Here is a 13,549-nt window from a genome sequence, read left to right as displayed (position 1 = left end):
ATTTCAATTACTATATTATCCCTATTTTAAGTGAAATTACTAAAATGCCCTTAACCCTAATTTTTGAAAAATGAAACCCTTCCCTAACCTAACTCCATCAGCCGCTGGGTTCCTCTTCCCTTTCACCAAATCAATGCACGGCTTCTCTTGAATCCAACAGCAACACCCTTCTCCCCTTTCTCAAATCGAATCACCGCCACGCTCCCCATTTCCTAGCTCATCGCCGTTCCTCCCCCTCATGCCCCCCCAGCCGCACCTCTCATCACATGGCACACATTGCCTTCCCCAACACCCACGAAGAAGGAAGAAACAGACCAGTAAGGGAGAGGGCCGTGCCGCCAGTGGAGAAGGGAGGACACGCGCGCGCAAGGGAGGAAGGAGCCGCCTAGCTCGCTGCCGCCGTTCATGTCGCGACCAGAGGGGAGTGAGAGACAAGAGGGAGGCGTCGTGCAAAGAGGGAGCTCGCGGTGAAGAGAGAGGGGCGCTACCTTGCGCGCCACCGTCGCACCTTCATCGCCACCGCGCCCATGCCGCATCGCCGCCGTCGAGCTCGCAAGCGTGGAGGAAGCACAGCGCCGCCGGCTTTATCGGATTTCCGCCGTCGAACCTGTCCCTACCGCCACTGCTGGCCATACGCACAGAGAGAGAGAGAATGTGCGAAAAAGGAGCTGCCGCGGGGTTGCCGTCGCCACCACGAGGTTGGGCTCGCCGCTGTGGAGGGTTGCCCCCTTTCCTCCACCGTCGCCGAAGATCCATCACCGGAGCTGCTGGGCTTTCCGTATGTTGTTGTGGTGTCGCCGGAGCTTCAGGCCACTGTGCCGGCCGCCGGAGACCGCAGATGAAGCCTCTGGCTTCATGGGTTCTGATTGTTGTAAGTTGCTCGGCTGTACGCCATTGTCGGAACCGAGCCAGATTTGCCGGTAACTGCTCTCTCCTTTCTTGAATCTGTTCCATTTCTATGTTTTCTCCGCTATTCTGATTTTGTTGGTAACCCTGCTGCCTTACCAAACAGAATGGTGTTTTTGGTTCCGCATAGATAAACCGTTTTGAAAGGCTTTTGAGTTTTTGAAAATTGAACCGTTCTTCTTTCCGAAAAGATTTCCGACTTTACCTTTATTGTAAACCGATATTGTAAGTTGAATGGTATTTATGGATGTACGTTATCGAACGAAAGTATCTTTGGGAGCGGTATTGCGGTTTAAAGTTTTAAACAGGCTCATATTTTAGTATTAAATAGTATAAGTGTCGTCGTAATGTCCGAGCTATCAGAGTCGCGCAGCCGGAAGCGTGAGCTTTGGTAGTTAAGGTGTTACATTATGGTATCAGAGCAGTTCTTCCTGTAGAGCCTGAGGAATGGACTGACTATGCTTCAGTTGCATACTCTGAGCGTTTGTCATGTATTAGGTCTTGTCGAATGACGAGAATTAGAACTTTATGCACATGACGGTCTATTGATTAACGCTGTTAGTCTTGCATTGCATAATTCCTGATATTAAGTTCGGCCGGCTTAATACTAGTGAAGTATGTATATGAAAGCACTGATGGGTTATCATAGATGAAATCCTAGTTTTGAGTAAGGCGAATCGCGGGTTTTGGAAAAGTTGGAAACTACTTCTCGAGGCTATTCAGTTGTGTGTCTTGAATTCTGTTCGAGTCGACATGTTCTTTCATATCCTAACTTGAAGTTCTTGTATGCTAGACCTTTTGAAAAGTAATTTGATGTCTTCACTCTATTCCTCTATCCATATGCATTCTTGTTTGATCTTAAGTGCATATGCTTGTTTGAAATCCTTGTTGTATCTATCTTTTTCTGTTTGAGTTCTTCTTGATTCAAGTATTCTTTGATATAGCCTTGAACTTGTCTTAATGTGCTGTGACTTTTAACTCCGGGTTCCGTGTTCACTCTTAGAGAACTTGTTGATTCAGTTTTCCTCTTATTTGCCAGTGATTACAGCTAATTTTGAGATTTTTATAAAAAATTGCTGTTGATTAGATACATACTTATCTATATATGAACTTTGAAGATTTCTTATACAGTTTAACAATTATTTACTCCTAATACCTCGACCGTACTTTTACTGGTTTATAGAACTGCACCTACTTAAAATACAAGTTGACTTTCTGATGCTGGGTGTGGGTGGGGGTGGGGTTTTATTTTTTAATATTATTTTTATTAATAGTTAAGGGTAATTAGGTCCAAAAAAATAGAAAAGGACGATTTTATAACGTTTTATAACGTTGAGAATGATTTTAATAACAAAAAAGGTTGGGGACGATTTTGATTTTTACCCCAAACCTTAGGGACGATTTCAGTACTTAACCCCTTTATTTAACTTTTTGTTTACTGTTATGAGAGTAGCTAATGAGCTGCTTGTGGTTGCTCACGTTTATTTATTTTTTCTAATATTTTATACTCATGCATGTTGTATGACCCAGAATTTTTGGAAAATCTATTTCTTATACAGTTTAACAATTATTTACTCCTAATACCTCGACCGTACTTTTACTGGTTTATAGAACTGCACCTACTTAAAATACAAGTTGACTTTCTAGTAATTTTACTATAGTTCCAACGCACATCTTCATTTGATTATGTATTTAGGTCTTTTTCAAAATTTTGAAAAGAAAGGATTTACCACTTTTGTCTCGGTTGAGTTTCGTTTGATAAGCTTTACTTAACTTATTTTGAATTGAGTTTGATTTAGCATACTATATGATTCATGCCAATGTTGTTCTTTTGAAAGTGTTGGACTCATAGCTTTCTTCCTATAAACGGACTAAATTCTCTATTAAATCTTCCATCTCTATGAATGTCATGTTTGACCTTGTTTTTAACTGATCTTTTACATCTTGTGAACATTACCATTGATCTTGGTTTGCCTCTCTTGTGAATCTCATCCTTACGTGAGTCAGTTTGATTCGTTTCAAGTTAGTGCATTGTAACCCTACCCACGCTCACTCACCGCCACTCACCTAACCCTAAACCCTCCACCGCCACACCTCCCTCTCCCCAAAGTGGACACACACAGACGAAATGAAAGAAAAGGAAAAAGAAAAGAAAAATGGGAAAGAAAGAAAGAAAGAAAATAAAGAAGGAAAGAAAGAAAGAAAGGGAGGGCGGAGAGGAAGAGAGACCGGGAAGGGGAAAGGACCGTGTCACCATCGCAGAGAGAGACAGGCGTCGCTGAGCCAAAGTCGCCGCTGGGAGGATCCTCACCGTCGTTTTCGTGCTTCGCCGTCGCTGCCTGCATTCCACGCAGCCCGAACCGCCGCGTAAGGGAGCCGAGGAAGAAGACGCCATCGCACCACGCCACCAGCTTCGTCCCAGTCGTCGCCTTGCCGTTTTTGTCGTGTCTAGTCGCCGCCACCACTGAACTCGCCGTCAAAGGAAAGAGGAGAGAGAAGGGTGCACGAGAGGAGACAGAACCACGGAGGAGGGAATCGCGCATTGCCGTCGCGCCTTCATCACCGTCGAACCTGTCTTGTCACTTATGCCGCTGTGCTCAGTCGCTGTCTGCGAAGCCCACCGCCACTGCCACATCTCACCGCCGCTAGAACCATAACTGTCGCCACCAAAGGAGAGTCCCGTCAACGCCGTCGCTGGTGGAGTCGAATCCACTACCGAACTGAGTTAAGGGAGGGGAAACGCATAGTGAAAAGAGAACGGAGAGGTGTCTGCTGCAGGAGTCACTGCCAGAGGAGGAGAAGACTATTTTGCAATTATTCTGGCCGCCGGGAGTAGTTCTGTGGCCGTCGGAACCACCACCGGACCTGCCGCTACTCGATTTAGTCATTCTTCCTTTGTTGCGATAAGCATTTTCGTTTTAAAGAGCCCTTTAGTCACTATTCTGTTATCTTTCGATGAGGTTTTGCGGCGTTAATTGCTATAAGATTGAATTTTTGGTTATTATATGTTGCGATTAGAGTTTTTGTGGTTGCTTTGAAAGTGCTTTGAAGCTGTGATTGCGGCTGCTGCCGTTGCGGGCCGAGAGAAAACAAGTTTGTGACGCATTTTAGAGTTTCGAGTTCCGACAATCGAGGTAAGGGTTTTTATTAAAATCTATTTTATATTACAGAGTTATTATAAATAGATATAGACGTGAAAAATGTATTTCTGTGATTATGTTTGACTTATGGATGTGATTGTTCGCTGCATTGAATTACTGACTGCTTGAGTGGTGCGTGGTTGTGGATGAGAAATTGATAGTGAAACTAGATCGGCATTGAAAATAATTTAATTTTAGAAGCGGTTTGGTTTTGAATTGGTTTGATTTTATAAATAATTTAATATTGGAGCTGGTTGATTTTAAAAAGGAATTATTATTGAAATTGGTTCTATTTGAAAATAATTTGTTATTAGAATTGGTTGAATTTTGGAAAATGATTGAGATTTAAAAATGATTGAGGATGGTTGAGGAATGTTTGGATGGGACCCGAAGAGGGTGACAGTATCCGAGTTTTAGAGGAAATGCTACCGAAATTTTATAAAAATTAAAAGTTTCGTTTGGAATAATTATTTAAAAAGATTTGGTTTTAAAGATTATAAGTTTTAAATTTTGATTAATTTAGAAAAGAATGAATTATGTTTTGAGTTGGGGTTGTTGATGATCGGAATAGGAGGATGGATGATGATGATTGAGTTTGAATGAAGGATGATGAGAATTGATTTTAAAGTATGATTTTTGAATGAATTTGAAAATGAGATATGAACTGATGAATGATGATAATATTGAGAATGATGTGGATATTGATAAATTATGATTGAAATATTCATATGGCTTATTTATTTGAATTATCTGAGACACTAGTTTCCCTGGGTAGACGCAGTGGCTTGCCACCACTTGTTCCAGGTTGAGACTCGATACTCTGTTGATCCTACGATGTAAGGGTGACCGGGCACTTATAAATTCCCGGAAATGGTACCCCCATTGAGCGATTTGATATATATATATATATGAGAAAAAATTATGCATAGACTCATGGGGATGCGCATCAGGGGGACAGTCCAAAAGTTTAGCAAACCGGACTTTTCGAGTTGGTTGTATAACCGACAGATGAGCTCATTAGCCATAGGACAGGCATGCATCATATGCGTTTGTATGCTTTGCTTGGGTTTGAATTTATTTTGGTTTGCCTAATTGTTAAACTGTTATTGACTGCTACCTAAACTATTTGCTGTAACTGCTACCTAAACATGTGCTTTTCTTGTCTGTTTTGCCTGTGTTTGTCCTGGTGTGCTACTTTTGAGAATGAGCTTTGGTGCTGAATTGATTATTGTGTTGATTGATTGCGTGGTTGATTTTTGATTAAGATTTTCTTATATGAAAAGAAAGGTTTTGGATTTCTGGATATTTAAATATTGATTTTCGAAAAGGGTTTTTGGATGACTAGTTGTTGGTTTTAAAATATTCAAAGGACGAACAATAATCACTGAGTTTAAAAATAGATTACTCTTTAAATATCTTATTATGACAATTATGAACTCTATGGTGAGACCGTGGGGGTAGGTTCTCACCCCCTACAGCTTTATCTTTTCAGGAGACAGATGAAAAAGCTCATGAAGGGTTGTATTGCGTTTCGCTTAGTCGATAATGCTGTTTAGCTTTTATTTATTTATCCCTCGCCATCAATATTATATTATGTAAGAGGAATAGGAATAAATGATTTGTATGTATATAATATGTATAAGTTACTTGAGTAAGAAGTTTTGTACATGTATATGCTTGTTTTGTTTTATTTAAAAAGTATTCTTTTTCCGCTTTTCAAAAAGAACAGTGATACGATTTCGAGTCAAAGGCTCTTATTTTATTATTAAGTATATGAAATCGTCGTAATACTTCTTGTTATCAGAGTAGCACAGCCGGAAGCGTGACATTTTGATAATGAGGGTGTTACACATGTCTCATTTATTAACTTGTCATATTTGTTGAATGTATGCTAGGCTCCGTCCCTTAGGATGTGTTTGGTTTTGAGAATAGGACAAAACAAGACACTCAGAATAAGAAACAAAGGATAGAGACACAAAAATTAGTGTTATTTAATTTTATTTTATGGTAACCTAGAATAAATTATGAAAGTCCAATTTATTCTTTTTTTTTTATTAAAAAAATGGGAAGAAAAATATAATAATAATAAATATAATTATAAAAAATTAACAAGAATAGTAAAAGAAAAAATAAAAAATAAGTTATGTCTCTTGTTAGTGTGTTAGTGTCGTTCTTATCAAGATGGACACAAAATACACTAATTTAGTGTCTCTGGACATAATATCTATATCAATGTTTCATCTATTAAACACAATTTTATATTTCTGTGTTCTTGTCTCAATATTCCGTGCCTATAAACAAACACATCCTTATAGTAGAAGGAAGTCCAAAAGCCCTTGCATTGGCAAATGCACTCCTGAGGCGAATTGCAACAATTTATTTAGAATTTTTTTATTACTATAGTCCTTTCCAATCATTTGGTTGCCAAAAGAATCAAGTATTTTTATTTGTTTTTTTAATGAGCTTCTAGTAAATGAAATCATTGAATATGATCTCTATATTGTATTGCACATAAGATGCTTTTTCATTAAAATCCAACCATATATAAAGGTCATAAATATTTGGTAACAATTATAATTGGAAATTTTCTTAAGTACTTTCTCGTGTTTTTAAATTGGGATATTACAGACTTGACATTGTAGTTTTGGTAATGTCATTTTCAACAAGCTTTCAATTTGTTTATGTAGTACCTACAACTACTTGTCAATTATTGTACATATGAATGTGTGATATTTGTTGATTGTCTCTCTGTTTTCTCTTTTTTTTTACCTCTTGTTGACTGTGGTGAAGTTGCTTGTCTGTTTATTCACTAAAGTATTTATATTTTAATAAGATCATATGTCTTTAGTTGATGACATTTCATCGAGTGTTTTAAATTTGGAAGATATTTTAATATTCATATTAGATTATAATTATATTTTAGGATGTTTATTTATAATTTATTTATTATTTTATTCTATAATAGTTTTTTTTGTTAAATCACGGTTGGACCGGTTGAACCAATAAACCAGTGACTAGAACGGTTCAATGACCGGTCTGGTTCTCAAAACCTTGCTAATTACAGACAGGTTTTTCGTTAGAAAAAGTATGAAATCAAAATTTCAATTTTATCGACAGATATTATAATCTGTCGGTAAATTTTTTAGAAAATTTTCAACTTTTTTATTGACAAAAAATTTGTCGAAAATGCATTGGTATTTTTGACAGCAAAATTCTATATTAAAAATATGTCTATAATATACTATTTTCTAGTAGTGATTGTACATATGCTTCTCTCTGCTGCGTCGTTGCCCCTCTTCCATGCGCCTCTCTCTGACGTGATCAACCTCTTTGTCGTGCTCATTTTCCTTCACACATAACCATCGGCAAAAGAACTTTGAGCACGTCGCGAAGGAATACGTTGCGGATGTCATTTTGTTTATGGTTTTATATGTTGTTTTAAATTTTTAGAGTTTTTAGATGTTGATGATTGTTATTTTTTTTTTGGATGTTTCTTGATTTTAAAAAAAGAAACATCCAAAACTAAAAGAAAAGAAATATCCAAAATATAACAAAAAAAACATTTAAAACTAACTGAAAAGAAATATTCAAAATTATTGTAAAAAGAATATTTAAAACTTAACAATAAAAAATATCTGAAACATAACAAAAAGAAATATCTAAAATTTATTGTACAAGAACTTCTAAAGGCAATTCCAAAAAGAAGAAGCGAAGAGAGGTGATTAGTGAAAAACTAGTTTATAAAAATTTTAAAATCAGACTTTTCTTTTTAAAATGTTGGTTGTTTGATTGCATATAAAGTTGATTCTCTAAATTTCTCTAAAAATTGTCATTTGTTTGTAGTTGTGTTTTTTTTTTCTTTTGTAATAGATTTTGCTCGTACAAATAGTCAAGTATTTCAAAAGAAACGACATATTAATTAAGATAACGGTTTTTTTAGGTAGACAACAAAAAATCTGAACAACATGAACAATTGGTTAAAAATTTGGCCCAATAAAGTTAAAATAAAAACATTCCACCTAAATTACCCAACCAAAAAATCTCATTCAATAATTCAAAAATTTTAACCATTTAAAAATTTTAACAAGGACCCTCATCGGTGTTACTCTCCTCCAGACTGGAAACAAACAGCTCCCACAGGCTCTTCCTCGTCGTTGCTACTTGGCTTGCCACGCATTGACACCTGCGTTGCTTACCTCCAGTGAAAATAACCATCCACTTAAGGATAAAAATAATCATCAGCATACTTAGTGAATTGAACATCTAGCATCTTTTAATTGTATATAACTAAACCCAATCAAACCAAATAACCATCCACATAAGAATCAAATTAACTATCTATATATCTACCAACATAATCATCTTAAAATATAAAACTTGAACTCAATAAAGTGACAAACGAAGAGACAGAACTCATCGGAGTCCCGGATGGAAAGAATGACACTTTCTTAAAAGCCTTGGATCAAGTAAATAATTATATGGTGCACATGCTAAAAACATAACATAATGGGATGTGAAACGATGTAGGCAATGAGAACAACAACAGCACAAGGATCTTCATCATCGGGTTCTAGTGTAGGTGTAGGTTCGAGCTCAAAGAAGTGGTACGTGCCGAAAACAAATGCGAGCGAGAAACAGTTACAGTCGGCCGAGGTTAAAGAGATCGACGTCGGTGAGGAGTGCAAAACGGCATCACTATTCGGAATGGAAGAGAACCTGCAGTTGCGGGAGAGACCGACGCGATTGAGGAAGTGGTGAATGCAAAACGTATAATATGTGAATGTGTAACTGTACGTAGTGGTTTAGGTGTTAATCCTAATATTTTTAAATTTTAAAATTTGATAATAATTATTTAATTATTTAAAAATTTAATTTTAAATTTTAAATTTATCTTCTTTTTTAAATTATTATTCATGTTGTTCATTATGTATATTGTTTTCCTGTACTTTTCCTTAAGATAAATGACGTAATAATTGTAGTAAATTCTTTTATGAGAAATGAACGTCTATGAACATTAAGGGTGAGAGAAGTGAATTCAAGAACATGATAAAAGCATGGAGCTTTTTTCGGTGGAAAAAGTATTTTCTGGACTATGAAGAACCAGATAACAAAGACAATTAATGAAAAATATGGGGGTCGGTTCACAAATAATAAAAAATTCACAAATAAACTTCTATTAATACGTGGGTCAAATTTGAATATAGAGTTAAATTAGGTTAGAGTGATGGAGCAGCCTGGGTTGGATGATGACACTGCACAATGGAGCAGAGCGTGTGCAGAGGGAGATCTGAAGCAGGTGGTATAGATCATAAGGAAGAGGAATGGCGGGAATCTGAAGCAGAATGAAAATGAGAATGAGTTTGATATTGATATTGAGGCTATTGACACTGAGACCCTTTGAAAACTTGATCGATTGGTGACCAACTGGAAGAAGATATTGTGCAAAATTAAGCAGCAGGCATTCCTTGGCAACTTGAACAACAACAATGGCGCATCCAATAAATCCAATAGGGTAAAACTCTTATTTTTTGTGCATTTATCTGTTAAATCCTTGAATGGGTTATGCTTATTTTATATAGCATTATAATCATTTTTTTGTCATATATACTAATTTGTTACTATGATCAAATAGACAGAAATTAGCTACTAGTGAGAAAGTTGAGGTGGCTCCGGCTGAGGTGAAGAAACCAAAGAAAATGGATGCTGGAGATGAAAATGTTGACATCGGAGATGAGGAAGACGGCACTGCGAGGAAGAAGATTACGTTGGCATTTTTTTCGAGTTGTAGATTGGGTGGGTTATACTCGACTCGGGCCTATTTGGCCATGACCAGAAAAAAAAAAAGAACATGCTAACTTGCGCCCAGGTGCCTATTAGCAACCTGGACACATGAAAAATTGTAACACCCTCACTATCAGAAGTCACGCTTCCGGCTGCGCTACTCTAATAGCAAGAAGTATTACGACTACTTTATATACTAAATATTAAAATAGGAGCCTGTGACTCAACACCGTATCGCTATATATATATATATAACATACAACTCATATCCCTCTTACAAAATTTAATAACCAAGACGAAGGAAGAAAATAATCTAATTAATACAACATATAAACCAAATGCGGTATAACTCTTCTTTGTGCTTCTTCATTCGGTTCCTGAAAAGTAAAGCTGTAGGGGGTGAGAACCTAACCACACGGTCTCACCATGGAGTTTCAAAGTTGTCATAAGAAGATATATAATAGGAAAACTGTTTTCAAGCTCAGTGATTATCATTGCCTTATAAATCTTTTAAAAAACCAATAGGTAATCGTTCAAAACCTTTTCAAAGAAACAATGTTTAATCTTTCAGAAATCCAAAACCTTTCCTTTCTTATAAGAAAATCTCAATCAGAAACCAACCACACAATCAAACAACATAATCATTAATTCAGCACCAAAGTTCAATCTCAAATGTAGCACGCCAGGACAAACACAGGCAAGGCAGACAAGAAAAGCACAAGTAGGCAGCCGTTACAGCAAATAGTTCAAGTAGCAGTTACGAACAGTTTAGCAATTAGGCATACCTGTCCTATGGCTGATGAGGCTCATCTGTCGGTTATCCATCCAACCCGACAAGTCTGAATTGAACTTAGACTGTCTCCCGACGTGCATCCCCAAGAGTCTATGCATAGCTTTTTCTCAAATAATCAATATTACTCAATGGGGGTAACATTCCTGGGAATTTATATAGTGCCCGGTCACACACTTACGTCGTAGGGTTAACAGAGTATTGAGTTTTCAACCTGGTACACGTGGTGGCAAGCCACGGCACCTAATCCAGGGAACCTCGTATCTCAGATATTTCAAATTCATAAGCCATGTGAATAATTCAAAGTTCACATCTCAACATTCTCAACATCATAATCATTCATCAATCCAAATCTCATTTCCAAGTTCATTTCAAAGCCATATTTCAAGTAAAATCCTCATCATCCTCTTTTTCATTTTGTTCGTTAACAATCTCAATTCCAAAACAAAATTCTTTCTTTGATAGACAAATCAATCTTAAAACGTATAATGCTTAAAAACAAATCTTTTTAATTAATTACTTTAAATAAAACTTTCAATTTTATAAAATTTCGGCAGCATCTCCTCTAAAACTCGGACACTGTCACCCTTTTTGGGTCCCATCCAAACATTTCTCAAATCTTTTCTCAACCATTTCCAAATCTCAAACATTTTCCAGAATTGAACCAGTTCCAATGTCAAGTTATTTTCAAATCAACCAATTCTAACAATAAAATTCTTTTTAAAATCGAATCAGCTCAAATATTAAATCATTCATAAAATCAAACCAACTCAAAATCAAACCGCTCCCAGAATCAATTTATTTTCATTTCTCAAATTATTTCCAAAATCGATTCATTTATATTACCAAGTAAACTCCAAAACCAAAAAAACCCACCTTTCATAATAATCAAGTAAATAACATTTCAAACCAATTTTTACCAACAACTATACACCACTCACGCAATCAAGCACCCAATAATCCAGTCCAACAAACCATCACATCTACAAGACAAATATAATCACAAAAGTATATCTTTTCGCATCAATATCTATTTATCACAACTCTAATGTAAAATAGATTTTAAGAAAACCCCTACCTCGAATAATCGAAACTCATAAACCAAACGCATTAAGAGACTCTTTCTTTTCGGCCCGCAATCAGTGGCAGCTGCAGCCTCAGCTCCAAACCGCTTACGCAATAACCACAACAACTCTAATCACAGCAGAAAATCATTTTAAACATAGAAATTAATTCATTTGCATTAATCCACTAAACTCATCAAGTATTCAATCCCAAAATATTTTAACTTTAAAACAATCCCCTACCTCGATTAGCCAAGTTCGCATAAACCTATTGTAACAACTCCCTTTCCTTTTAATTCATGGCAGCCACTTCGACTGCTTCTTCCAGCAACAGCAATGATGGAACAATACCGCGAGGCAGCTACAAAACGGCAACAGCGGTGAATCTAATAATCTACTGTGGTTTAAGACTGAGTAAAGATACAAAGGAACATTTATGTAAAGCAGGACAGAGTTAATTAATGAAACATTATAGCAAGACAAGGCACGACAAAATAACCTTAGCAGAGGAACAAAAGACTGGAATTGCAGCAGCTCCGGTGACCCTCACCGGCAAGGACAGAACCAATGGTAACTTCAAGGGGGCTGAGATAACAAACCCTAAGAAACAAAAGTAGAATTTGAGAGTAGCAGCAGCGGCACTGGTGGCTCAAAGCAGCAAGAACGCGACGCCGGTTCACCTCTAGTAACAACAACGGCAACGTAACTTACTATAATCACTTTGTTCAATACAAATAGTTTCAGCAACAAGCTTCAAGATAGAAATGAATTGGTAGAACAAGGAGGAATTAGAAACAAGGTAAGGCTTACCAAAACAGTAGCAGTTCTAATGGTTCAAAATGAAGCCAGAGCGACAGCAACAGCAACTCCAGCAGTGGCAGTGGAGTTCTTGTCAGATTTTAGAAACCAGAAGCAGAACTGGCTAGCCTCTCTCTCTCTCGCCAGCGACGGTGGCTCCGACCAACCAGCGACGGCGGCTCCGATCACACCAGTGGGGATGGCGGCGGCGACGCACGAAACTCCTCTAGCGGCAGCAACACGGGGCTTGACGACGACAAACCCTAGTAGCAGCGGCGGCAGGAGTGGCTTCGACAGTAGCACCCAGGCGTGGTGGTGACGCAGCAGACGCTCTCTCCTCCACTGACGCTCGCGCGGCTCTTCCTTCTTCCCTGAACGGTGTCGACGGTGCGGCGTGCGGCGGCGGCGCCGAAGTGACGAGCTTCAGCGCTGGCGAATCGCTGGCGACGGCGGTCTAGCAGTGGCGAACGGCTTCTCTGCTCCCTCAACTCTGTGCTCGCTCTCTCAGATCTCCCTCTCTTCTACCTTCTCCCTTTCTTCTCTTCCTTCGGTCCCCCATCTCTCTTTCCTTCTTTCTCTTTTCATTTCTAATGTGTTTTGTTTACTGAAGGAAAAACTGTGGCGGCTGAGGATTTTGGGGAAATTAGGATTAGAGTGACATTATGTGGATTTAGGGTTTTGGTAAAAATTAGGTATAGGGATAGTTTCATTAGTTTGGTAATTTTAATAGAATTGGAGCATAAAATATTAATATTTGAAAAACTAATTTAATTTCTAAAATTACTTTAAAATATTATTTGTGGTATAAAAAATACTAATTGATTCTCAATAAATTAATCTAATTAAAAATACATGGTAATATAATTAATTTTCTTTATCTTTAACTTAAAGTATTAAATAATATAAATACAATTCATCTAAAATCGAATCATATAAAATTCTTATTATTTCATAACTACCAACTTTATAATTTAAATATAGAAAATTACTCAATATTATAAGATTAAGTGAAATTTCTGATTTAATTACCAAAACTTAATTTAATTACTTTAATACAATAATTTTTAAAA

The 13,549-nt window shown here is 37.1% G+C and overlaps 1 protein-coding gene and 3 long non-coding RNA genes across 5 annotated transcripts in view; 2 read left to right on the top strand and 2 right to left on the bottom strand.

The window, feature by feature from the left end:
* On the bottom strand, positions 510 to 3,609 carry LOC110264506. Its single transcript, XR_002350684.1, has 3 exons — positions 3,594 to 3,609; positions 2,999 to 3,006; positions 510 to 803 (listed from the first exon to the last, which is right to left on the bottom strand). It is a non-coding gene; the product is annotated as an uncharacterized LOC110264506 (long non-coding RNA).
* Positions 9,400 to 9,882, top strand: LOC110264505. The gene is made up of 2 exons (XR_002350683.1): positions 9,400 to 9,558; positions 9,683 to 9,882. It is a non-coding gene; the product is annotated as an uncharacterized LOC110264505 (long non-coding RNA).
* Positions 11,743 to 12,277, bottom strand: LOC110264504. Of its 2 annotated transcripts, XR_002350682.1 has the most exons (3): positions 12,181 to 12,277; positions 11,925 to 12,042; positions 11,743 to 11,811 (listed from the first exon to the last, which is right to left on the bottom strand). It is a non-coding gene; the product is annotated as an uncharacterized LOC110264504 (long non-coding RNA). The 2 variants fall into 2 exon arrangements; XR_002350681.1 differs by lacking the exon at positions 12,181 to 12,277 and having other exon boundaries at positions 11,925 to 12,122.
* Positions 12,511 to 13,549, top strand: part of LOC107606867 — a 5,468-nt gene continuing 4,429 nt past the window's right edge. Inside the window, exons 1-2 of the mRNA XM_016308877.1 lie at positions 12,511 to 12,775; positions 13,090 to 13,160. Coding sequence (XP_016164363.1) covers positions 12,511 to 12,775; positions 13,090 to 13,160 — 336 coding nt within the window. The remainder of the gene's footprint in view (positions 12,776 to 13,089; positions 13,161 to 13,549) is intronic.

Source organism: Arachis ipaensis, chromosome B07, assembly GCF_000816755.2.
Source record: "Arachis ipaensis cultivar K30076 chromosome B07, Araip1.1, whole genome shotgun sequence".
Lineage (NCBI taxonomy): Eukaryota > Viridiplantae > Streptophyta > Magnoliopsida > Fabales > Fabaceae > Arachis > Arachis ipaensis.
The sequence above is the reverse complement of the archived record's forward strand: the minus strand, read 5'-3'. Positions and strand labels throughout refer to the sequence as shown.